A 27,067-nucleotide genomic window follows, 5' to 3' on the forward strand; every position below is an offset into this window, starting at 1 on the left:
TGGCTGAGTGCCCCTACTCTGGACTCCCAGGGAACACCGCCTTCCTCTACCCTGCTGCTTCTCAGCTTGCAAGCATTTATTTTATGTTCACCTCCCCATTATCCATTAGCTCCTAGAGGATGGGAACCATGTTGTATTTATTTTTGTAGCCCCTGACACAGTCCCCAACACTCAGTAAATATGAAACTGAACTGAGCCTCCAGTCCTCCGCAGCCTGCCCCTTAATCTGTAACCAGCTGGAGGAAGGTTATAACACGAGAGTGAAAGAAACCTTGTGCTAACGTTTCCCATTTTAGGTGATGTGACATTGGGGGTTCCCAGGGGCTTTAGGTGTGAAGCTGTAGGTCATACCCCACTCGGAAACTTGGCCCCCAAGAAGAGAAAGGTAGGCTTCTGAAAAACCACAGAGGCATGAATTAGTGTTTAGTAAGTGACTATTAAATTGAAAGTTAGGGCTCTCAAACTTGAATGGGTCTACGAATCACCCGAATAGCACATGCATTTTAGCTCCCAGGTGAGTCCTGCGTATTGAGGTCTGCAGCATTGGTATCATCTGGCAACTGCTCAGAAATACAGATTCCCGGAACCCACCCCAGATCTACTGACGCAGACTCCCTAGGGGTCCGACCCAGGCATCAGTATAAAACTCCGGGTGATGAAGGCCAGATTCCCGGAAATGGTAGAAGCATGGTTAATTACAGTAACAGCTCCCTCCGAGACAAGAGGGCTCACCTGGTTCTAGGTGAGTTACTTGCTTTCCAGTCTCATGACTGGACCTTTGAGTAGGGAAGCTGCTGAAAACAGAGACCATGAAAAACCACAGTGAGAGAGAAATGCTAATGACATTACCTGACTGCTGCTGCTGCTGCTGCTGCTGACAGTGAGGCACCAGGGCTAGACCCAAGGAAACGTGTACTGGGGAAACATTTGTAAGGAAATATGCTAAAATCCTCATGGTAGGTGCATTAGGAATAATATCCCCCTTTTCTCTAATTAAAAAACAAGACGTTCTTGTTTAACAGGAAGATACATGGATTCAGTTTTAAAAATACATTCTCATTTATGCTGTAGGGGACAAAAGGGGCTGTCCCCCTTTGGGGAACCATGGGATGGTTCCCACAGTAGCCCTGTGGCACCCGTGAAAAACCAGAGCTTAAGCCTCTCTCAAACAGTGTTGGGTGAGAGGCCGGGGTTGTGTGGGGGTCGGTGGTTGTGTCCCCGGCAGGCATGCGAGGGAGAGATGCCATGAGGATATTTGTTGAAACAATTTTAGTGCAAGAGATAAAAACCACAAACTGGACCGAGCCAAAATAAACGGGAGAAGAGAGAGAAAAAGGCAGGAGGAGGAAGACGAGGAGGAGGAGAGGGAGGGAGGGAAAAAAGAAATTTGCTCGGTCTGTAACTGACAAGACCGGCTGGAGCCAAGCGCTCCGAGGATTCAGTCAGGACTCTGTCCGCCCCTTAGCTTTCCTGCCCTCGGCATCAGCTCCGTCGTGGGGCAGGCTCCGCCCTGGCCCCCAGCCTAGCAGTGCTTGCCAAAGTCGACTCCGACTGGCTCAGCCTGTGTCCATTCCTGCAGCCAGAGAAATGTGCCGCTGTGCTGGGCCAGGCCTGGGCCCGTGGAAGCACATGAACAGACGGGGAAGGGCTGCTGCCCCAAAGGAAAAGCCTTGTGCTGCCCCCACAAGAAGGAGATGCCGGGCAGGAAGAACATTATCACATCTGCTTCGACCGATGGGGTTATCGGTTCTTTTGAGCTCACCCTGAGGTCTGTCCTGGGCACTTTTCAGACTTGTGCAGAGGGTTTGGATAAGGCCTCGAGTGGCTGCAGGCTTCCACAGAGAAGAGCTGCCTTTGGGGTGGTGGGGGACAGGGAGATTCTTACTCACCAAGGTTAACACTGCGCATACTGTTATCCGGAGGAAGCGGGAATTTCCACACGGTAAGTTCCCTTCCTTGTACAATGAATTACTATCTTGATGAGAAACCCGTGGGCAGCTGGTTGAGAAGACAGCGGTATTCTCTGAATGAGAGGGAATTTACCACCTTCTTTTATGGTGGCCGTTCTTCTGGTGTCACAGCAGGGTATGGATTGATTCATCTACAAATATATACATCTATATAGACACCATACTGCTAGCCTCTGCAAAATACATGCCTGGAGATCATTTCTGCCGCCCAGAATAGGTCACCTCTGTCACCACTCCTCTGTCCACCACCCCCACACCCTGCGGGCCCAGGCATGTGGGCCTGGGGTTCCCCAGTTGGAGGCCAGATGAGAGTCTCCCTGTGTAGGGATTGGGGGTGGGGGTGGGGAAGTGGGGCTGATAAGCTGGCTGGCAGTGGCCCAAGTCCCTTCCGGGGCCTGTCGCGGGCCTCTCTCTCCTGGGCTGTCTCTTCCACCACTGAGTCTCTGACCTGAACCTCCAAAGTCCTTCATATCTCATCCCCGCTGCCCTGGGGTGCTCAGACTTGGCTCTCCTTGGAGCTCCTTGCCAGGGCTCAGAGCCTTGGTTGTTGTCCTCAGAGCTCTGTCCTCCCAATGAGGGGACAGAAGAAACAGAGCCCACTGTTCCGGATTCTGAGTTGGAGCCAAGCAGCTCCATCTGCTTCTTCCTTCCCCTAGAACCCTCCCCTCAGCCACTGTCAGCAACCACAGCCCCGCCAGACGGCCCCGGCTACACGGTTCCTCATGACAGATGTCTGGCTCCTTCCTACCCAAGGAAAACACGGGCTCTTCCCCAGCTCTGGAATCCCTGTCCTGTCTGGGATCCTGTGGGCTGAGGAAGGAGAAGGCGGGAAGGTGAGGGCTGGGGAGAGGGGCCATCCTTCCGTAAGCACTGAGGGGTTTGCTGGATGACTGGATCTAGTGCCGGGCCATCTATGAAAACTCTGCCCGGACCTCTACAGGTCCTCTGACTTCCAACGGGGCCTAAAGAAACTGAATAATGGGTAAAAGTGACGTTTAAAATGACACGAGAAAAGGCCTGGTGGGGACTCTAATGATGAAAAATTTAACACTTGCTGAAAAAATTGAAAGAAACTCTCACAATATTTGGCTCCACCAACATACAAACGTGCTGTTATTTCCCCATCGTTTAAAAAGAAGGTTTTTGGAGCACCTGGGTGGCTCAGTTTGTTGAGCATCTGACTCACGATTTCGGCTCAGGTCATGATCCCAGGACCGTGGGATCAAGCCCCGTGTTGGGCTCTGGGCTGAACATGGAGCCTGATTGAGATTCTCTCCTCCCTCTGCCTCTCTCCCCCTCTTGTGCTCTCTCTCTCTTTCTAAAATAAACAAAAAATTAAAATATAAAGAAAGCTTTCTCTGTAAAAATGATTCAACCAAGTAAATAAAGAAGGGGAAATCTGCCCTAGAGAAGACTTCCAAGTAATACATGTGATGCCACCCCCTCCAGGAGCTGGAACTTAAATCCCCTTTCCCTGAGGGTGGGCTGGACTCAGTGCCTGGCTTCCAGAAAGTAGAGCATGGAAAGGGAAAAAGAGTGACTTTATAGGGAAGACACCTGACAGACACCATGTTAACCAAGTGATGAGGGTAACATTACCAGTGATAAGCCATGTTGCTGTCATGTGCCCCTGATGTGATCTAATGTGAAGGGCACTTCACCTCTGGGGTGTTCTTCCTCCAAATCCTATCACCCCAGCTGAATCATAAGAAAAGCTCAGATAAACTCCTATTGATGGACATTCCATGAAATATCTGACCAGTACTCTTCAAAACTGAAAAGGCATTAAAAACAAGGAAAGATGGAGAGAGGGCCACAGACTGGAGAGACTGAGGCCTGACCCAACGTGGCCTCCTGGGCCAGAGAAAGGCCATGAGTGAGAAAACTGGTAAAATACGGTTAAAGACTGTAGAGGGGCTACTTGTATAATGTCAACGTCAGTCTCTTAGTTGTGACAAATATACTATGGTGCTATAAGAAGGTAACATTGGGTAAAGCTGGGCAAAGGATGCACCAGAGTTCTCTGTTCTGTCTTTGAGACTTGTCTGGGAATCTAAAGCTATTCTGAAATCAAGTCTATCCACTCAACCCCCGCAAAAAAAAAAAAAAAAAAAAAAAAAAAAAAAAAAAAAAAAAAAATCTTCATCTACAATTTAAAGACTGACAATATCAAGTGTTGGTAAATCTGTGAAGCAACTGGAACTCATACATCGCTGGTGAGGGTGTAAAATTACATTTTAGAAAACATTTTGGTAGTTTCTTATAAAATTGAACATACATTACTATATGACCCAGTAATTCTACTGCTAGAAAGTTACTCGAGAAGTGAAATTTATGTCCACACAAAGACTTGTATACAAATGTTCATGGCATCTTTAATCGTAATAGCCCCAAACTAGAAACAACTTAAATGTCTGACAACAAGTGGATGAGTAGTCAAATTGTGGTATAGCTGTATGACAGGATACTACTCAGTGATATAAAGGAAGGAACTATGATACATGCAGGGCAAAAGAAGCCAGGCATAGGAGTACATCCTGTATGATTCAATTTGTACAAAATTCTAGAAAAGGCGAAACAAAGCTCAGTGATAAAAAGCAGAACAGTGGTTGCCTGGGGTTGGGTTTGGGAGGAGGGGGTGGGAGAGATTGACCATAAAGGGGCACAAGGGAATTTCTGGGGTGACGGAAGTGTTATATATCTTGATTGTTGTGATTACATGGGTGTATACATTTGTCAAAACTCATTTAACTGCATGCTTCAAATTTAAATTATTCCTCAATAAAGTTGATTTTTTAAAAAAAGCTTCCTCTTGCTCCCACTTACCCTGCCAGCTACTGTTCTGCAAGGCTCCTGAAGGAGTTATCTATACTTACTGTCTGCAGTTCTGCCCCAGATTCTCTTACATCCACACCAGTCAGGCTTTCGTTTCCCTGGCGCATGGAACTGTTCTCCTCAGGACTAAAGTGACCTCCATGTTGTTGTTAGACCCAACGGTCAGTTCTCATCTCTCACATCTGACCTGACCTGCCAGAACATCCCATACAGTTCACATTTTTTTCCTTGAATCTCTCTCTTCCTCTGGTCTCCAGGGCACAATAGTCTCCTGGTTTTCCTTCCATCTCTGATTACTCTTCCCCAGTGTCTTTCTTTGGTTCTCCCCATCTTCCCAACCATCTACTGTTGGAGGGCCTTGGGATGCTCTTCCTGTATGCACTCAGATGATTTGATTTCATTGCATCTTAGGGCTTTAAATTCTATCCATATGCTGAGAATTCCCAAATCTGTACCTCAAGCCCAGGCCTTGCTCCCAAATTCTAGCCTCATAATTCCAACTGCCTACTTGACCTTTCTATTTGGATGTCAAACAGACCTCTTACAGTAAACATGTTTAACATTGAACCCCCTGGGGTGCCTGAGTGGCTCAGTCGATTAAGTGTCCGACTTCGGCTCAGGTCATGATCTCATGGTTCGTGAGTTTGAGCCCCGCGTCAGGCTCTGTGCTGATGGCTCAGAGCCTGGAGCCTGCTTTGGATTCTGTGTCTCCCTCTCTTTCCCTGCCCCACTCCTGGTGGCACTCTGTCTCTGTCTCTCAAAAATGAATAAACATAAAAAAAAAAAAACTGAACCCTTGATCTTCTCCCATAAACCTGCCCACCTGCAGCCTCTTCTACCTCCACAGATGGTCCTGACATCTCACCGTTTATGCAAACCAAAAACCTAGGAGTCATACTGGACTATTCTTTTTCTCCTACTCCATTGGCTTTACCTTGAAAATACATCCATAAGGCGTGTATTCTTTGTCATTTTCACTACTACAGCCTTGGTCCAACCATCATCATCTTGTTGGAAATAAACTAACTGGTCCTCTTACTTCCACTCTTGCCTTCCTACACTCTGTTCTCAACACAGCAACTGGAGTGACCTTGTTAAAATTCAAGTCAGATCACATCAAAGTTCTGCAGTGAGTCCCTCTCAGAATAAAAGCAATGTCCTTGCAATGGCCTTGAAGGCCCTACATGATCTAGCCCCCCATCACCTTACCTCTGTGATTTCATCTCTTAATATTCTCCCCCTTGCTCGTCCCTCTCCAGACACACTGGTATCTTTGCTATTTCTCAAACACACCAGGCGTATGCCTGCACACCTGAGGGTCTTTGCTCTAGCTGTCCTATCAGGAGGCTCTCCTGGCCAACTTTCTCACCTCCTTCAACTCTTAGCATACAGGTGTGCTACTGACCTACTCTCTTTAATACTGCAACTTGACCCACCATCAGCACTTATTCCCTTACCTTGCTCTATTTTTCCTTTGTTTCCATAGCACTTACTTTCTAATGGGCTCCTGCACTGATTTGGTCATACCCTATGATCTCAAACAGATGCGGGCCTCTGGTTTGCTGGGCTACAGCTGTGTTCTCGGAGCCACTGCCCACTTCCCAGGACAGATGACACTTGTCTATAACTGCATCATCCAGCACAGAAGCTGCTACCGTGGCTTGAAATGTGGCCAGTCCAAAATAAGGTAGTACCAAAAAGAATATACAATATCTCAATAATTTTTAATATCGACTCCACGTTACTATTTTGGATATATTGGGTTAAATAAAATATACTATTAAAATGAAGTTCAACTACTTCTTACTGCTTTTTAAAAATGTGGCAACTAGATAATTTAAAATTACTCAGTTGGTTTGTATTCTATTTTATGGGGCAACACTGATCTATGAGGAAAAACTACACGTATCTAGAAATCAAATCCCAGGAGCTTGAAAATCCACATTTCCTAAATGTGAACTGATGGTTTTTTAATTTCAAGTTCTACTGAGATACAGTCAAATTCCATTAAGACAAATTCCCCTTCAGGATTTGACTAATTGGGTTAATGGGGACATTTGAAGAAGCTTTGGCTTTGTTTTTATTCCTCTATCATTTGGTGATGCTGTGGCCGGGGGGCTGAAAGCCCCCACAAAGGACATATGCAGTCTCCTCCTGAGATTCCTCTGACATTGAACTTGCACCTGCTCTCCTTTCAAGAGCACGAACTAAGGTTCTCCTTTCAAGCTCTCCTTTCAAGAGCATGAACCTGAGGCCTGGTGGGTCACTGAGGCTAACAGGGTGGAGGTGGGAGCCAGGAGGTGCCTGCCAGGCATGGGACAGTGTCCATGCCACGATGGCCCAGCTCAGACCTGCAGATGGGGCAGCTGGTGGGCTGAGATACTTGGGGCAGACCTGTGTGGGCTGGCAACCAAGCCACAGGCCAAAGGGAAGGGCTTCCTCTTCTCAGGACTAAATGCAAAGGGCTTGTCTCTAGCAACCAATCTGTGGATGGAAATCAAAGGCTGTAGTGAGTTGCAAGAAAAACCAACTCCCATGGCCTGGAAACACCATGGACTTCTTGGAGGCCAGGCCCCAAGAGAAGGGCGCTGCAAAGCTGGGGGCAGGGGAACAGACAATATAGAATGAGAGGCTCAGTGACCCAGGGACCTGGCACCAGGAAGACACAATGATGGAAGGAAGGGCTAGGTTAGGGAAACTTTCTCTGATCTCCCGAAAGTCTATAATCTCGCCATATTGTTTTTATATTCTTGAGGCAGGGAGGGGGAGAGGGAGGCAGAGCACTTGAAAACTTGCCCCTGGTTCTAAGCTCTCTGCCTCTGGTCTTTCCTGGCAGTGGTGACTCCTTCCTGACTCAGGGCTGAGGATCTGGACTAGGAATTATACTCTTAAATTTCTCATGAAAAGCAAAATAGAATTTCATCTTCTGTTTTCTCCCTTTTCTCACTGTGCCAACTGTAGGAAAAAAAAGAAAAGAATATGCAAAGTGAAAAGGATTCACAAGAGATTGCAAGGCTAGAAAGTGAATAAGAAACGAAAACAACAAAACAAAATGTTATTTTTAATTTGCTTTCAGAACTCAGAAATGCAGGTCAATCATTTAGGACAGGGGAGGTGGACGCAACTGTGCCAGATGCTCCAGGGATGAACTGGGCAGGAGGTAATTTCAGATGAGAACCAGGGAAAATCTGTCCCCAGCCAACTTGCCACTGGGGAACGGAGCATCTCCTCAGCGGACAGAGGAATTGCTCTCAGTCTTGCCAGAAGCCCTGGAGAAGCAGGACTGCTGGTGGCAGTGGGTGGGGGTGAAGGGCTTGGCCTCTCCAGAGGGCTCTGCTTCCATCCCAAAGCCATTGTCTGCCTGTGAATGTGCTTTCATCAGCTGCAAACCGTATTTATGGCTTCTCGGAATTTTCCGAATGAAGTAATTTTTTTTCCCCAGACCATTTTTCTTCACAACTGAAATCAGATCCCCGCATTCCATGGAGACAAACAAAACACCATGACATCACCGCCGGGGAGCTGTCATTTTCGACACCATCGCAGCCTTTTGTTCAAGATCAAATAGATGTGCTTTGCCTAGTGGAGGTCACATCCTGCTCCGGCAGAGGGGATGGTCCTCTGGTTTCAGCTTGAGGAACTGCGAGGGCAGCGGGTACGCTGGGCAGACTGCAGGGTGGGACTGGACAGGAGGGGCCCAGTGGTGAGGTCTTTCTGCTTCTTCTCCAACTGCAGAGCTTCAGAGATGCCGCTCCATGACACCAGTCATGATGGGGACAGCCCCAGGTGTCAGTGACACTGACGTCCGTGTCTCTCCTTTCTTGGCCTCTGATGCTGAGGCGACAGCAGCCAGGTGCAGAGAGCACTGACCGGGGGAGGTTAGACGGTTTGGGCTCAACTTCTGTCTCGCCTTGCAAAGCTCCCAGGCCTGTTTCCTCCGCTGTAGAAGTGGGGAGGGTAAAAAATCCCAATTCTGCTACCCTACAGCGATGCACTGGGAGCAAATAAGAGACCAAATGTCTGGACCTGGCAAGCACAGGCCCTGCTTCTCCAGTTCTTGCCCTTGCATCTCTCAACACCCAGAGGAAAGTGCTCTGTAGCTCCTCAAATGTCCTGGGCTGCCGGCAGGGAAGATTTAGGGGAGACTGGTAGAGACTGGTCAACATCCTCTTGAGCTAACAATTAAGGTATTATTTAAAGAAAGCTCAAAAAAGAGTGCAAGCCATCCAGTCATCTGGGAACCCAATCAACCAGCGCCTGAGGGTCTGACCAATTACAAGGAACCAGAAGTTTACCTTTCTGCAAATAAATGCTTCCTAAAGTGCAGGGTGGGGGGCTGGCACAGTTCTAGGTAGTGGTTGGCCTAAAGGGAAAGAAATCATGTAAATGTGGTAATAATTGAGAGCTATCAGAGCCTGCATCCAGTATTTTACATACTTTATCTCATTTGAGCCTCTGGTTCGTGTTACTATTTTCATGTAACAGACAGCGAAGCTGAGGCTAAGGAAGAAGGGTAGGTTAACCTGCCCAAGGCCCCTCCACTGTAACTGGAGGCTGGGGATCCAAAGCCAGGTCCGACTCCAAGGCCCATGTGCTTAACCACTAAGCCACTCTGCCTCCCAATCACAAATAGAGGGTGTCTGTGAAAAGGCGTGCCTTGCTTGTTTTCACGTAAACCTGGTAAATAGCGAGGTAGAGAGACCAAGTTGTGGGTTTGTGTGTGTTTCCTGTGGAGCGCTGAATGTAGGGCATCTTGTCTCATCCCTTCATACCCATTCTTGCAACTCAGAAGCACCAGAAGCAAGACTGTTACATCTTATTTTATCAAAATTAAATTAGTAAGAAACATTATACATCCAAACACATTTTAAAAGGCTGACATTTGACCTAAGGTGGTCATCTATATTTATTCCACAACTGGAAATGTTATTTGAGCAGTTGTAAGCCAGCGAACCAAAGTTAGGCCACGGTCTTAGTAATTAGGGCTCTATTAACGACGACAAAGAATCTCAATCAGCAGGAGAAAAGGGCCTTAGCCATTTATCTCTGGAATTGAAATAATTTCTAATAAGAATAAGCCTTTTGATTTAATAGCAGCCGTACTGCCTTTTGATTAAATAGAAGTTGTATTCTGAGTAGGGTCAAATGTTTAGTCTGTCCAAAGAGAATGATAGTGTAGGATGGGAGCTCCAGGCCCCTTCTATTTATAGCATTCTTTGAGTCAGGACCAAAAGAACAAGAACTCCTTGCTTTTCAAGTCTCTCTCTCTCTTCCAATGGTAGCTCAAGACAAGGGCAGGGCAGGCCTCGCAAAGGTGAAGGGTTTGCCAAACGGGAAATGAGATGGTGCAGAGCTCCTCTGTGTTGGGGCCTGGGGCTGCCACTTTCCAGAATGGGAATTCCAGTATGGCTGAAGGTTTAATTAAGGATCTAGTGCGTTCCCATTTCATGTGACCAACACGTACTTACTGAAGATCATAAGAAGTAATGGTGGGTTGCTAAGCCCAGCCACTCAAATATTTTTGTAATCAGGCAAGATGATGTCACCACATCTCTGGGGATCTGACACTGGCAACATAATCTAAGATACAAAAATCATGAGAAAAATATCATGCTTCTCCAACAGAAAAAAAAAAAACTCAACCAGAAAGAAAATACAGGCTTCCATAACTTTCATTTACTCTGTGATATTCAAGAGTAGCTCCATTAGAAGAACCCTTTTGAAAGAATATAGTCAATGTGGCTACCCACATCCAGATCTTTTTTCATGGAACTCAATGGAAATCACCCTCTTCAGTCTTACACAGTATGCGTTTCACACTTTAAAACTTCACAATCGGTTTAAAAGGTACACTTCCCTTCTCAATGTAAACCTGAGATTGGGCAGTCCAGCTGTCATGAGCTTGAACATTTTCCTTCTCCCTGTCACTAGAGAGGTCTCTGGGCTCTCTGTTCATGGCCAAGAAGCTCCATTATTAAGAAGGGGCAGCAAGAGCTAATGAGATGATGCCTGGAAGGTTCTATGGGTTCTTCTAGAGCTGCAGCTATGAAAAATCATGGACAGGGGTCTTAATTAATAAAGCAGTTACTAAAGCTTCCTCAGTAAATCAGAAATTGTGTGATAATGCGTAGATCATTTGCACATAAAAAGCTAGAGTTCAGTTAATAAACCACGTAATTTACTCTGTCAAGAGAAGAGGAGAACTTACACTGAATCCCTATAAAGTACTGAGTACTTTCAGATGTGGTGACTATGAGAAGCACCATGTTCTAATGGCTACGCACTAAACTGGAAGAATCAGACTCTTGATATGGTCTACTCCATGACCTTAGGAAACGGACCAAATTTTTTAAGCCTTGTATTCTTTATGGGAATAACAACACTATCAAAATTTATAGGGTCAGGCACACACACACGCAGGCACACAGCACACAAATAAATAAGTTTTATTCATTGTTAAGTCTGTGAGGTAGGTATTAATTGTTTTACAGATGAAGATAGAGGTTTAGAAAGCTTACGTTATTTGACCAAGGTCAGTCTACACTAATGATAGCTGGGATCTATCACCTCCCAAGTCTGCATGTTTTTCAGTATAACCACAGCCTCCACGGTCTGATCCAGAACTGGAATAAAAGCTAAAATAAAAGATGAATGTGGACAGTTTAATAAGGTGAAATACAGAACTGACACCTGATTAAATATGTCTCCCTTCCCCCAAGTCAGGGGCCCTACTAAACTATAGGAGAATCAAAGCCTGAACTTTATAAGAGTAAGAATTGGGGGATCCCTACATTTTATTTTCTCCTAAACTTGAGTCACAGGCTTAAAAGAACAGCCTGTACTGATGGAATGGTGCTAACTAGGACTATCCAAAGTAAGTTATAGCTTTTTGCCAGCTTTCTGTGCCAGTGACCTAGAAACTATTCCAAAACCTATTTTTGTTTCTTAGGGGCTGAAATTTCAGTGAAATAGCCCAGCCAACTCTGACCCAGAGTCTTCAAATTTAGAAATTAATCCCCCAAAGAAAGGGAATATTAATTTTTATTGTGACAGAGAATAACCTTCTCGTAGCCCAATTATATGAAGAAATAACTAACTCTGTAAGGCCACACTTCTAAATACCTGCAATTTATAGCATGAAGTTGCAAGAGAATTAGGCTGGCAATTATTCTTTAACCTCCAGAAAGGTTTTCTGGCGTATGGACACATACAAAAATGCACAAGGACTCTGTGGAGCTAACACTACCCACCATACAATTTTAAAGGCACATTAAAGAATACTGTAAAAAAGAGAAACAGAAACTTGCTTAACTATGTTTACTCATAAAATAATATATGCACACATTAACTTGTAATGATTCCTACAATACCAACAAAAATTTAGCCATCTATTATTTTTTTTTATCTCAAGAGTAGACTAACTATTGTACATCTCAAGTTGGAACTACCCTAAATCAGAGCTTATTATGAAATTGACCCTTAGACGAATTTGGACATGAAACAATAACCCAGACTAAAACGAAGACAGAACCTTTAGGGAAAAAAGGGAGCAAGAAGGATCTACTGAGCACCCCTAAATGAGGGATTGATTCCTAAGCAGATACAATGACAGTTTTATTCTGAGTGTGGGTTATTCTATCTTCACTCATTTCTCACTGCCTTTTTAGAACTACTTCAAAGACGTGGGAAAGGACACCTGGGAACACCTACTAGAGGCGCGCACTTAACACCCACAGACAGCTCTGCCACACTAGAGAACTAAGCATTTGTGTGCCCTATGAAGCACCGGCAAGCAGGGCATTTTAGAACTCCAGGGCTGACATTTACAAACAGTCCTGCCACCATCAACCCCCTCACTTTTAATTAAAAGTATACAGCAGACAACAGGACTGAAGAAATCATTGGTCTCGTAAGAAAAACTACTGCGACTGACCAGTGAAAAAGTGCTGCAGAAACTCGGGGGCCTTCTGCCTAGCTTGCTTGCAGCGTCTCCACGGTATGAGGTGCTTTACAGAGAAAATGCATTATTCAAAGTGGATTTTTTTTTTTCTTTTTGAGAAGTGAAAGATTTCTCAAAGTGTTTATCAAGAGATGATGATAGGTTTATGGTGATTCTCCCATAAACAAATAGAGTGGGGTTACAGGAAAATACATTCTTGGCTTGTGACATTATCGGTATACTGATCAGATCAGTATTTTGGTTATCTATTTAAAGTACGCAGAACACAATGGCAAGAAAGTTTATATTTATGTGTTTAACACTAGATACTTGTATTTTTAAATCATATTTACAATAGCCTATGGGGAGGCTGGAAGATGTGGATAAGGGAAAGTGTGATAAGAGTAACACATTATATCTGGATTCACATGAACAGTTCTGCCCCTTTCTTACTTGTGGGACCAGTCATTCAGTCCCTCTTGGTTCTCTTCCCCTCCCTAGATGACTCCTAATGTCCCTTCATCTTTAAAATTCTGTGACTATAGTAACTTGTTAATGTTCAATTTTCAGGCTTCACTCAAATGATTCATCAGAATGCTAGAACAGAACCAGGACATTCGATTTCCATAGTTTAGAATAATACCTGCTTATTCAGCAGAACTTAAATCCTTTTTGGAACAGAGAGACATATGAATAAGGGAAACGGACAATTGCAGCTACACCAGAAACCATAAGTGTATTTTGAATAGGAGGCAACAAACTATTGTTTCCGATTGCAAAAGGTCAGTGCATTTTCTGCCGTTAGTTTCCAGAAATTGAGTTTTGTTGTAGTCCTACCAATCCACACTAATAAAAATAACTGTCTAATTAACTATCCATCCCCTATCACGATTCAAAAATAAATAAAGGGACTTAAATAATACAGAATTACATAAATAAAAAGTGAACATTTAGAATAGGAAAATAAAACTAAAGATGAGCATATAAACTAAACCAGGAATGAGGTTCTAGTAAAACACCATACTGACCTACATTGCAATTCCTTCTAAGCGAACCCAAATTTGGCATTAAGCTTTCCAGCATCTAGCGTGAATGAAGAATTCTACCTAATCGATTACATAAGTCATAGAGAAAATAAGATGAAAGCAAAAGCTCAGAAGAAATGTAGTTGTTTGCAGTTGGAAGAAGCAAAAGTTCCTCTTCAGGTGTCTTCATAAAGAATTGTACCAACAGCATCCTCAGTAACTTTCCTTAAATAAATGCAGTGGTTGGGTACACAGGACTAGTCCTCAGGACAATTCTGGAAGCATCAGAGCACGAGGGTTAGGAGAGATTTCAGTCCTACACTGCCTGAACACAAATCCCAGCTCTGCTGTGTGACTCTGGGCATGCTATTCCAACCTGCCTCAGGTGCCTCAGTTCTCTAAAAGTGAGGTAGGAATAATAACAGCAATTTGCAAAGATTTTGCAAGTCAAAAAGCATTGTGTAATATTACCACCGATTAATGAAGAGCTAGGGAAAGTAATGGGGTGGGCACTGCCATAATACAATTCAATATCTAGCTTTACACTGATCTGATTTGACCTCATAGATTTTAGAACAGTGCTGTCCAAAACAACTTTCTTGTGATCAATATAATAGCCTCTGGTGGCTACTGAGCACTAGAAATGTGCCTAGTTTTATTTTAAAATGTACAGTGGAATTGGGTTTTAGGCTCAGATAACTGTGCTAATGAAGTACTGAATTTCTAATTTCAATAACCCACTAGTAACAAGTGGCTATTACACTGGACAGCAGGGATACAGAAATTTCAGAAAGTTTGAACAGTACTAATCTGTAAACATCTTCCAAGCAATAACCTATAAATATCATTATAAGTTTTTGGCGAATATTAGGCAACAAGGACTCCATATTGCTTTCCTTGATACCTAACTGGAGTGTGGCCACCTCTACTGCTGGTTCACGTAGATGCTATGCCTTGGGCTTTGGAACTGTCCATTTTTGATGTGCAAAGTCCAAGGTGGCTGAACAGAACACGAGACTATCTGTGCTGAGGAAAGTCAAGGAGGTATCCATGGCAAGGCTAAAATCGTCCCCAGAACACCACATTGAAGCTACTTCAGAGCACAAAGAAATGTCTTGATCCCAAAGTTCTACTTCGTCTAGCACAGTTGGAATGGTTTGGACCTGAGCAATTTTAAAGAGTAGTTTCACCGGATGCTGGTCTCTTCCCTGCATCCCCCACACAGTGTTCTATTAACTTTGAGAAATGCTACTTCTTGGTGTACCCTCTAAGATAAACTATGTGGAAAAGGCATGCCAAAATGACTAAATAAGAGAAGCCGTAGTATGAATGTGAGTCCCGGATAAAAGTAATATTTGCTAAAATCAGTAGAACGATTTCATGTAAGTCATGTAATATAAAGGCAAAATAAGTGGAAAAAATTGATAATAAAATGTGTATTTCAATACATAAGTGCTCAGGCAAAGACACACAAGAAGAAGCAATAAAATCATTAGTACCTACACGCTACGTATGTCGGTGACTTAATTATCATCAGTGGCACTGCTGTCAGTAATAAGATTTTTTAAAACAGGTACTAGAATTCTTGGTCAAGTTTTAACAAAATAAAAGTATGATCTCATAGGTGTATTCTTGGAGAGTTCAGTGTACATTAAAACTGTATAAAAAATAGAGTTGGGTTTAGGGCTCAAATACCTAAGTTGTTTATTTTTTGAATGTTCAACAGAACATTCAAGAATCATGTAACATAAGGAATCATTCTTTGTTGAGCTAAACCATCCCATGTGCTGTGGGACATAAAACATCTACGGCCCCCGCCCTCTAATTGCCAGCCATACCTCCAATCATTTCTAAAACCTCTGCTCCAAGCCAATCACATAAACTCTATCACTTCCACCCTCACCAATCACTGGTGCATCAATCCGGGGTTAATCGTCCAATGCGTGGCCTTGGATGGTTTGAGAATAGGGAACATGATGTAATGCCAGTCAATGAAACCCAGAGAAAGTTTGCTGGGGCCCTGGCAGGAAAAGTTTCCCAGGAGAACACCACAGGAAGACAGTCTCTTTCTTCTTTTCTACATGGTTACAGATGGATGCTGAGGCCTGAAAATTCTAAACTCTTCTCAAAACTAGCTGGAGGATGAAGTCAATAAGCAGGAGGGCAGAGCCAGAGGCATAGGAGAACTTGAGGTAAATGTGAATTGTCACCCTTGGGGTCTACTCTACCTCTAGACTTCCAGTTCCGTAATTTCCTATGGTTTAAACCACTTTCTTTTTTTAAAGTTTATTTACTTATTTTGAGAGGGGGGAGGGACAGAAAGTGGGGAGAGAGGGAAGGAGGGGAGAGAGGAGAGAGAGAGAGAGAGAGAGAGAGAGAGAGAGAGAGAGAGAGAGAATGAATCCCAAGCAGTCTCCACCCTGCCAGCACAGAGCCCAACTCGGGGCTCAAACTCATGAATCGGGAGATCATGACCCAAGCTGAAATCAAGAGTTGGGACACTCAACTGACTGAGCTACCCAGGTGCCCCTAAACCACTTTCAATTTGGATTTTGGTTTCCTGCAGCTGAAAGCACTTTGATACATACATGAACAATTTCATACCACAGAAGCCTAATTGAAAAAAAAAACAACCCCAAATAACAAACAACAGCAGGTGAATATTGTTCCTGGACTTCTATACCATGTATATACCAATTATGCTTTTTTGTTCGTTTGCTTTTTCCCTGTAGTAAACGAGCCTGCACGCTCACACGTAAAGGAGCTACACTGATCGAGACTGCAATTCTTCCATCAAGTGGCAAGCATACTGTAGAAGAATGACCAACACAGGTCACACATGCAGCCTGTTAAAGAAAACATGTGAAATGTAAACAGCTATTTAATCTGAAAAAATATATAGCTGCAGGTGAAAGAGTAATAGTATATTTGTGTACAGAGTTCTCCACAGCACAAGATGCGCTGTGGGCAGACAGGGTAGTACAATGGACTAAGCCCCTGGTCTCACGAAGCTTGTAATTACAGACAAATGAAACACAAACAAAAAACCATGTTTATTGAGTATGGTAACTGATGAGAAATAACAGCAAAGAAGGTTAATGAGGAAAGGTTTTCTGAACATGCCAGAGTCTGAACTTCAATTTTAAAGGTTGGTAATACTGAGAGGGTGTGGGAAATGGTGCATTACAGGATGAGGAAAAGTTAAGTATTTAGGAACGTGGGTGGAAATTCAGTAACATACTGCTGTGATGGCAGCAGGTAAGGTTCTAGACGACTCCACTGTCAGGTTCATGACACAGTAGGGCAGAAGGAAAAAAACCTTATAATCGGAGACAGAGCTTCAACTTGGAATGCCTGTTCCACTATGTCCATCTGTCTGACTCTGGACAAGTAACAACCCTCCCTGTGTCAGTCTCCTCACTTTACAAAGTGGGAAAATGCAGCTTGGGTCGGGGGCTTAGAGATGACACGAGACGAGGCGTGTTAAGTAACATGTGATAGAAAGGTACTTGATCATGGTAGTTATCACTTAAAATTTTTTTTTAAATGTTCATTCATTTATTTCCATAGAGAGAGAGTGCAAGCAGGGGAGAGGCAGAGAGAGGGAGAGAGAGGGAATCCCAAGCAGGCTTCGCGCTGCCAGCACAGAGCCCAATGTGGGGCTCAAACTGAGATCATGACCTGAGCCAAAACGATGAGTCGGACGCTCAACCTACTGAGCCACGCAGGCACCCCAGTTATTACCACTTTTAAACCCGCAAGCAATTCACCCAAATTAGCTTCAGAGCCTTTACAAGACAAACTTATGTGAAACTGAATATTCCTATTACATCAGGTTTGAAAAAAAACTTTTCAAAGGTTGCAATTGCAACCTATTCCAAAGCGCCCTAAATTACAAGACAATGACACACTAAGAAAATGGGTTGTGATTAAGAGACTACAAATGCATTTATTGGTAGTATTACTGAATGCTGAATGCAGAGATTAAAACACAAAGAAATCAGCACTTAAAATCTTTTAAAAATGCAGTATCTTTACATACACATTAACCAATTCTGCATATCTATTTAGATTTACAAACATAGAGCAAATTCCAAAGCTTTCACTCTGAGTATACTTTGATTTTGAGTTCTAGTGTTCTCCATTCTAAAGTCAGTTGTTTTTTTGTTTTTTTGCTGTTTTTACCAAGTATGATTTATTTTGTTTCTACCCTAAAAACAAGACTCTGTGAGCTGATCCTGAAGCAGTCCGTTAAATCAGGAATTTTTAAACAGCTCTTTAAGAGAGGATAAAGCCACATGAAAGAAAATGCCTAATCCTACATATATAAATACAAGAGAAAATATCAAGAAGCAACAAGAATCACAGAAATACCAGTCCTACTCTAAACTATAATTTCTACTTCTAGCGACAATTCAATTAGCAGTAGCTTAGATGCCTTTGTTCTAAAAAATAAAACCATTAGTTCTTTCACTACAGTTTTCTGACTATACTCAATGAATAATTAGGAACTCTTCATATACTTTTTAAAAACTCAAGAATATGATTTATATGGAACAGGATCGTTAACAAACAAAAGAGACCTTCAGACATACTGCTGAAAGCTGCAACATAGTTTGGGGACCAGATTTCAATTTCTCCAGTATTGCCATTCATAAAGAGTTTATGGCACCCAGCACATAGTGCTCAGCACTGTCAACTTAGAAACGCTCCATCCGTTCCTGCATCAGAGAATTACTGACATGGATGGGACTGTTACAACAATTCTCACAGGGCCTCTAAACAGGACTGCGTGTAAAGTGAAATGATTGTAAACTATGAGACTGCTGTGACAACACAGCTAGCTTGTAGAGCTGAGTTTTTCACAATAATAACACTACAGAATTACAGTGACAGCGACATGTGTCAGAGTCCTCTTTACCTGCTGACTATTAAGTAGAAAAAGAGTTTTCTGACTATGTTTTTGACGAACAGGAGATCTTTGAAGTAAACATTAGGGGAAACTGGAAAGTGGACAAAACGAACTCAAGTTCTCTTTTTCACAGACATTAACAACAAGCAAAGCAGTTTACAAAAAAGAAAACCAAAGTTGCCCTATAAACAAATAAATATATGATCAAATCAATCATTTTTGAAGAAAATATAGCTCATTTTCAAAAGTTCTGTTTGGTTTGTAACTAGACTCGAAAATATTAAAATAAACCAAACAGATTCCTGCAATACTGATTTGCTATGTGAAAAAAGCACAAGTTTTAAGCTGGATCTTTCATTCTCTCCCCTATTCCCAGAAAATGAAAAGAAAAAAAAAAAGCGGGGGACTCTTGCAAAAATACAACCAAAACCAACCAGCTAACAAAAAGTAATCATATAAGAAAACCCTTTTTTTTGAACACCTCACTTGAGTTGGTCCCATAATCAGGGTAAGGTTTCCGTAGCAAGGACTCCCTAGTCTCTTCCTTTGTCTTTCATTCTTCAATCACCTCCACGTTTTTATCAAACAAGGCTATGTGAAGGCTTTCCTAACAAGTCAGGCTGAGTCAGAGGTAGCTTTAGGATGAAGTATACTCGACTACGGTATGTGGTTAGTTCAAATGAAAACGGTACGTTGTTCAAAAAGGATTACAACACCTAAAAATGCACAACGAAAAAAATGTACAGCCCTCACTGCCTTGCCTAAGAGAAAACTTTTGAGAAACTCAGAACGTTGAGGCACTGGCCTCATCCCCATTAGCCCCTTTAATGCACCAGTTCAGGTTGGTTCTCCACGAAGGGGAGCACCCCGCTCACATAGTAGGCAATGCCAAGAGACAGCAAAGCAATGACAAAGATCAAGAGCAACACCCTCCAGAAGCCCAGATCCTCGACAAACTCCTGCCATGTGGTTCGGAAGCTGGACAGGACTCCTTCCCCTTGCTGCAGGTTGGGGTTGAGGAGAGAATGGCTTTCCATGGCACTGTGAAAGGAGCAAAGAAAAAGGAAAGAGACATGAACGACGCATTCCACCCATTTTGGAGACATACAACAGTAGCCACGTAACTTAGAAAAGACAGGACACAAACACTTAGAAGAAGAAAACTGACCTATTCCTACTCGCACACATTCAGATACTCATGTACGTATCTGCATATATCTGCACAGTCTACCTTTGACTGTAAATTAAGCCACAATGACTATGTTTCTTGGTTTAGTATCCAGCAGAGCCAGAGTTAAAAATCATTTTCTAATGAAAAGGTCCTAAGCAGAAGTCTATTTTTTTAAAGTTTATTTTTGAGAGAGAAAGGGGGAGAGGCAAAGAGAGAGAGGGAGACAGAGCATCTCAAGCAGGCTCCACACTGTCAGCAGGAAGCCCGACGTGGGGCTTGAACTCATGAAACCGTGAGTTCATGACCTGAGCCAAAATCAAGGGATGCTTACCCGACCGCTCCCCCAAGCAGAAGTTGTGAAGTTTGTAAAATGAGTTGTTTCAAACTCACAGTATCTAAGTAACCAAATTTTGGTTACTTTAAATTTAGAATTCAAAACAAAGATTCATACCTTGAGAATTCATGTTAATGAAAATAAGATGGGTAAATCTAAAAAAGCATTTTATATACAGTGTGTGAATCTTAGAGTTAAAAGGAAATTATCATTTATTTAGTTCAATTATCTGACCAATGAAGGAATTTCTTCTTTTAACTGTAATCCTCTAAAAACGGACATTTAGCTCAGTCTGTTGTACATCTGAACAGGCCTAGTCATTATGGAATTCTTAATAGCTTCCTCCTACGGGTTGTAGTTCTATCTGGTACAGTAATACAAAATAAGTTTATTTCACTTCTGCATAAAGGCTGAATCTAATTGAAAATACAGTAGCACAAGTGCCATGAAAACGGATTCTTATGACGCCTGGGTGGCTCAGTTGGTTGAGCATCTGACTCCTGCTTTCAGCTCAGGTCGTGATCTCACGGTTTGGGAAATAGAGCCCCATGTGTGGCTCTGTGCTGACCGTGCGGGGCCTGCTTGGGATTCTCTCCCTCTCTCTCTGCCCCTCCCCCCGGGTGTGCATACGTGCTCTCTCTCTCAAAATAAATAAACTCTGAAAACACTAAACAAAGAAACACAGATTCTTGATTCTGGTTTTCAGAACTCTATCAGTGAGAAATATGACCCCTGTAAGTAGACAACAGGATATCTGACTTTGGTATTTGGAAGGCCACACTGTGATGAATTCAAAGCTCAAAGGGATTAGCACCCACAACTATGTCACAACATACAGGCCCAATAACAGGGGAGCATTTAGATTAAAACCACAATGACCATAATCATATGTGCCAACCATCTCTTGCTTATAAAAGGTCATTTACTACCCGTCCTCAACCCCTTCTCTTCATATTCTTCCAACTATCTGGGTATAGAACAATGGAAACAGTCTGGTTCATCATGCAAAAACCGGCATTCTTATCTAACCTACAATTTTACTTTACTTCTTGATACTTAATCAGAGGTCCTTCAGCATTTACTAGTATTAGAGGTCTTCTCTAGAATCATAGGAAGCTGACTTCCTAATTGACCAGTCTGCCTGACATCCAAGCTTTTCTTCTTTATATATGAAAAGATGTTTATTTTCTAAATAAGAAAGGACATTTTCAGTGGGAGTCTACCAGAACACAAAAATTTAAAAAAACCAAGTTCAAAAATAAGATTGGAACTTTGAGGAGGTTTAAATACATAATACCATAAATAGATAAAGAAGTTCAGGACAGGTTAATTTTGACTTATTCAAAATTTATTGACTATGTCCAAGTTGACATAATCTCATACTCAAAGATGTTGGGTATAAAATGAGAATTTAGTTGGGCATTCTCTAGGAGCTCATGAAGCTCTGCCAACCAGAATTTCCTAGGGTGACCTTATCCAGTGAAATGCTTTCTACTGTATGTGTGCACATAATATTTTTTTTGTACGTGTGTCATCAACACTGTCTTTGTCATCCTATGCTCACAAATTAAAAAATGACTACGTTAAGCTTAGGACATATGGGGGAGTGGGGAAAATATTTTTCACCATCTTGAATTATGGGCCCTTTAGTTATGCTTTGTCTCAGAGAACCCTAAGGGTAATGGAAAATGCTAGGTACATTCAAAACTTGCTTCATGTTCTGCTAATCATCACACAGCTTTGCCACAATGCCATGTGCTAGCCAATCCCATTAAGCTTTATTCCTTAACCTTTTCTATTGATAAAATTCACATATCATAAAATTCATCTTTTTAAGTTGCACAATTGAGTGGTTTTTAGTATATTCACAAAGTTGTACAACCATCTCCACTGATTTCAGAACATATTCATCGCCTCCATAATAAGCTCTGTACCGCTTAGCAGTCACCGTCCATTGCCTCTTCCACCAGATCCTGGCAACCACCAATCTACTTCCTACGTGCTGATTCTGGACATTTCATATAAATGGAATTATCTATGTCTTATTTAACCGGCTTCTTTCATGTAGCATGGTTTTAAAGCTCATCCATGTTGTAGCATATTGATATATGGTATGTCATGCCTTTTTATGGTGGAATATTCCACGACATGCATGAATGACATTTTGTTTATCCACTTATCAGCTGATGGACTTTTAGGTGGTTTCCACCTTTGGGCTTTTATAACTAATACAGTTATAAACATTCATGTACCAGTTTTTGTGTGAATGTATGTTTTCAATTTTCTTGGGTATACACCTAAAGTGGAACTGTTGGTTCATATGGTAACTCAGTGTGACTTTCTCAGAACTGCCAGACTGCTCTCCAAAGCAGCTACTCTACTTTACATTCCCACCAGCAGTGTATGAGGGTTCCAGTTTCCCCACATCTTGCCAATCCTTGCTGTCATTCCATCTTTTTGATTACAGCCATCCTACTGGGTATGAAGTAGTAACTCACTGTGGCTTTGCTCTGCATTTTTCTAATGACCACGATGTTGCCTTTAAGCTTTTTAAGCGTCAACCACCACATGTCTACCATGATACTGAGGGGCAGGAATAAGATAGGGCAACGAGGTAGTACAAGCATTAATAATTCAATCTCTGGGGGCACCTGGGTGACTCAGTCAGTTGAGCGTCTGACTTCGGCTCAGGTCATGATCTCACAGTTCATGGGTTCGAGCCCCATGTCAAGCTCTGTGCTGACAGCTCAGAGCCTGGAGCCTGTTTCAGATTCTGTGTCTCCCTCTCTCTCAGCCCCTCGCCCGCTCCTGCTCCGTCTCTCTCTCTCTCTCTCTCAAATAAACATTAAAAAAATAAAAAATAAAAACAATTCAATCTTTGGGGGCACTGGGTGGCTCATTGAGTTAAGTGTCCGACTCTTGATTTCGGCTGGTCATGATCTCACAGTTCGTGAAATTGAGCCCCAAGAAGGGCTCTGCACTGACAGCATGGAGCCTGCTTGGGACTTTCTCTCTCCCTCTCTCTCTACCCCTACCCTGCTTGCATGTGCATGCTCGCTCTCTCTCAAAAATAAACATCAAAAAAAAAAATTCAATTTTTTAAGAACTGGCTTTACACAATGCTATAAATAATACAAATCCTTATACTAAAGGAAATGACAGGTATGCGAAAAAAGCAGGAGTAAATATTTCATACTGAGCCACTCAAATGACTAATTATACGTACTACTTAGCTAATAAGTAATCACAACTGAGGCAAAATAAAGCTAAAAGTATACTTCTGACAAGAAGATGCCAAGAAACTGGCTATTAACAAAATATAATAGGAAGGTCCTATATTTTGGGAAGGTCCCCAAAACATACCAAGCAGAAACACATTCTTGGACATTTTTCACGGCAAAGAAGCTTAAAGTATTTGTGAAAATAAACTTCAAGTTATCTTGGAAGAGCATATTTAACAAATAATAGATAACTCAATGTTATTATGTTGCTTATAGCATTCTGTCAATCCGGGGTACAAAGGTGTGAGAAAAGGGCTTGTCAAGGTATCTCCAGGTATCTTGGACTTCCTGCTTATTTTATCTACTTGTCAGCTTCCAGTGATAACTCATGAGCAGCATGTGCTGTTCTAGAAGTAAAACTTACTCTGGACAGCAGTAAGTTCTTGAAAGTATCTAAACAAATAGTCCTAAGCTTGAGAGTGGAATTAATGGTCCCCACAGAGTACACCAGCCAGCACACGAAGAGGAGGGAAAGCAATCATGGGTACAAAGGAATCAAATTAAGGGTCAACTATAAAAAATAGAGATGATTCCATTAGCACTCACAGAAACCATGACCCCAGCAGTCTACGTGGACCATATTATCCTATTTCCCAGTCCAGATCAGTCAAGCTACTGGGTCAACAGCTGATGAGGGCTCTTGAAATATATTCTTTTGAAAATTTTGGGAGGGGACGATAGTAGGTGCATCATCCTTCCTACCCTGTAGTATCTAGATGGCTGAAACTCCATGGCAGTCAACCAAAACCCATGCTAGTACAACTCAGTCTGGCCTACTAACTTTACCTGATGAGCCAGTGGGGCCAGGAGTTTCAGAGCTCCCTGAACTGTACTGTAAACTGCTTCTAGATGAGAAACGATGAGACACTAAAGACCCTGTCAGTCACCACATCTTAGCCTCAGTTTCTTACAAAAGCCCAAATTTCATTTGTTCCAACTCATGGGAGAATCACTTTCATTTTCCCATTACAGAATTGTGTGTTAAATCTTAATTTCCCTCCTCCGGTTTTTGCTTGTCCTCAGCACTCCACTTTCCTGCCTTTGAAAGGGCCTTTTTGGTCTTAGTTCTAATACTGTCCAAGTTTTGAGCCTTATCTTTCTCCCCATTTTCTGAATTCCATTCTGTTTGTGACCTGCACTTAAAATTCTCAAACTCTTTGCTTCCCTCCCTAATACGCAGCTCTTAACTACCTCTTCTCTCTTATGCTGACAATATTGCAGGATTCCTTGCACGGGTCTAACAGAACATTACATGCATGTGGGCACGTAGTCCTTTCTGTTAACAGCTTCTCAACTGTAATCTGGAGCCATACGGACCTATATAAAGTTCAAAGAAAGTATCAAAGCTCTGTACTTGAAAGCAAATAAATAGAAAGCTCACAAAGTTGTCATAAAAGATCTAAGGACTTAAAGTGGCTGGCCCCTTAAAAAATTATATCGTAAGTACCTTTCACTCTCAGCTGTCTGCATGGTCTCCAGTTTTGAGTGAGTTCCTCTGTTAAATCCTTTTACCTCTTGTTCTTCCAAAGATTCCAGCAATCGGATGACATCTTTATTCACTCCTCTGCGCTTTGCCAGAACTAAGGGTGTAGCACCTTGATGATTGCTAAAAAAGTTCATACATATAGAGGTCATTGTAACAGCTGGACTGTATTGTTAGTACCCATTTGTGTATATCTCAGTGATAAGGCACAGGCCAAATTAACTCAAAATTAAAGCGCAGTGCAGAACCAATAGTTGAACTAGAACTTGAATTTTGAATTAACCTATTTTTTTCTTATAGGGAAAAAGGAAGAATATACAGGTAAAAGTGAATAAATGAGAATAAATAAATGAAAAAGAGAGCTGCTTCTTAGAAATTAATTGGAAAGTTCCAGATTCTAGATTCACTCTTATCTGACATTTATATTTTATAGCAAAAAAATACATTACAAAAAGTCTAAGAATTAAAAACAAAAGTCTAAAGCAACCAAATAAGGTTCAAATTCCAGCTGTGTGACCTCTGCCTTTGTTTAAACTCTTCTTGTCTCAACTAATTCATCTGTAAAATGAGGATAATACCTACCTCAAGAGCTATTCATTCTAAGGATTAAATGAGCTAATGTTACGTAAACACAGTGCCTGGTCCATAACAGATTTTCAACAAGTGTCAGTTCCTTTCTTCTTTTTCCCTTGTCTCACACCACAATTAATTGTTAGCAGAACCTCACCACTGTTTTCATAAACAAGCTTGCACTGCTTCCGCATAAATCCAGAAGTCAGCCTCTTGTTTCCTCACTCCCCTAACAAGATTACCTTGTCCTCAATGCCTTTTTGAACTTGTCACTGCAGCTGATCAATGAGAAAGCAGAATCAACAGACTCTGAGATTGGACCACTGGTTGACAACCTAACGGAAAGAAATGACTAGACTTCAAAAACCACAGAGAACTTACCAAATATCAATTTTGAGCCCATTGGAAACTAAGAATTGAATAGTGTCCACATGGCCACAGAGATGAAGAGCTGTGTTTCCTTGATAATCTGTGGCCAGAAGATCAGCACCAAATTTATGCAACAGCTGGCAGATGTCTACGTTCCCTCTGGCTGCTGCGAGGTGAAGGCCTGTTCTGCCCCTGCTGTCACGAATATTTGGGTCAAAGCCACTTTCCAAAAGCCGCTTGGAATAGTTAAAGTCTCCATCAATACAGGCTTGTAGCAAGGGCACATTAGTTTGAGACGAATCGTTTACAAAAACGTAGGACATTATTCTGATGTGGTGGATGGAATATGCCTGTAACGAAATATGAGGTAAGTGAGATTCAGTAAAGCCAAACTAAATCAAGACAATGAAGTCATTTAGAAAAGCACTATTTCTTATCCTTCTTGGCCTCCTGCCTCTAATAACTTACCTCACCAAACAGAAACAACAACAAAGTTATCAATTATATTTTATTTTCCATTAAAATGCCTTTTATTCATATCCATTCAATCAAAACCGCAATTGAATTATTCTAAAGCTCTATTTCGTTGTTCATTATATAAAAAGATGAAGAAAGATTTTCAAAGTTAAAAAAGATATAATGGCTTAGATTTAGATTCACTGCATTGTCAGAAGACATATATAACATTATCCTTAAACTTTAAACACATGCTACTGCTGATAGAGATTTCTTATCTAAAACAAAAAAAAATCCTCTTTCACATATTTGCCTCTTATCATAATTGAGATATTCCATAACAACTCTAAATAAACAACTCTAAATAAACAAAACTATCTGCTCAAAAGTTAACTAAATCAGCATGAGAAAAAACAATGAAATAACTTAATTCACATTCAATAAGGACCTGCTAAGTGTTGTGTCTATAGCACAAACCTCTATTTTCATAGAAAGAAAAAAGCTAGGAAGAGCAATAAACTGAATTTAAAAATTGGAAATATCATGGAATCAACTCAGAGTGTCTTTCTTACAGTATCGATCCTATTCGGCTCTGTTCTGTGGTTATCTAAATACCTGATTTTGCCAAACTCCCATTTCCTGAAAACTGAGAGATGAAAAAAAAACCAGGTCTGTCTGGGAATAGAGAGGCAGGGCAAAGGCAGCAATCCCAACTGTCTCCA

The 27,067-nt window shown here is 42.0% G+C and overlaps 1 protein-coding gene and 1 long non-coding RNA gene across 7 annotated transcripts in view; one reads left to right on the plus strand and one right to left on the minus strand.

Annotated features, from left to right (window-relative positions):
• Positions 1–27,067, minus strand: part of ANKRD46 (ankyrin repeat domain 46) — a 61,561-nt gene that overhangs the window by 2,218 nt on the left and 32,276 nt on the right. Inside the window, exons 3-6 of one of the 6 annotated variants that reach the window (XM_045049936.1) lie at positions 25,902–26,239; positions 24,915–25,073; positions 12,739–12,811; positions 11,233–11,440 (exon numbers count right to left, since the gene is read on the minus strand). In XM_045049936.1, coding sequence (XP_044905871.1) covers positions 11,393–11,440; positions 12,739–12,811; positions 24,915–25,073; positions 25,902–26,212 — 591 coding nt within the window. In that variant the 5' untranslated portion in view covers positions 26,213–26,239 and the 3' untranslated portion in view covers positions 11,233–11,392. Of the gene's footprint in view, positions 1–11,232; positions 11,441–12,108; positions 12,812–17,692; positions 19,723–23,226; positions 24,785–24,914; positions 25,074–25,901; positions 26,240–27,067 lie in introns of those variants that run through there. The other 5 variants (XM_011291416.4, XM_045049933.1, XM_011291415.4 and 2 more) reach the window with 5 other exon arrangements.
• LOC123383151 lies at positions 5,927–17,380 on the plus strand. Its single transcript, XR_006592590.1, has 3 exons — positions 5,927–6,492; positions 15,861–15,961; positions 16,502–17,380. It is a non-coding gene; the product is annotated as an uncharacterized LOC123383151 (long non-coding RNA).

Source organism: Felis catus, chromosome F2, assembly GCF_018350175.1.
Source record: "Felis catus isolate Fca126 chromosome F2, F.catus_Fca126_mat1.0, whole genome shotgun sequence".
Lineage (NCBI taxonomy): Eukaryota > Metazoa > Chordata > Mammalia > Carnivora > Felidae > Felis > Felis catus.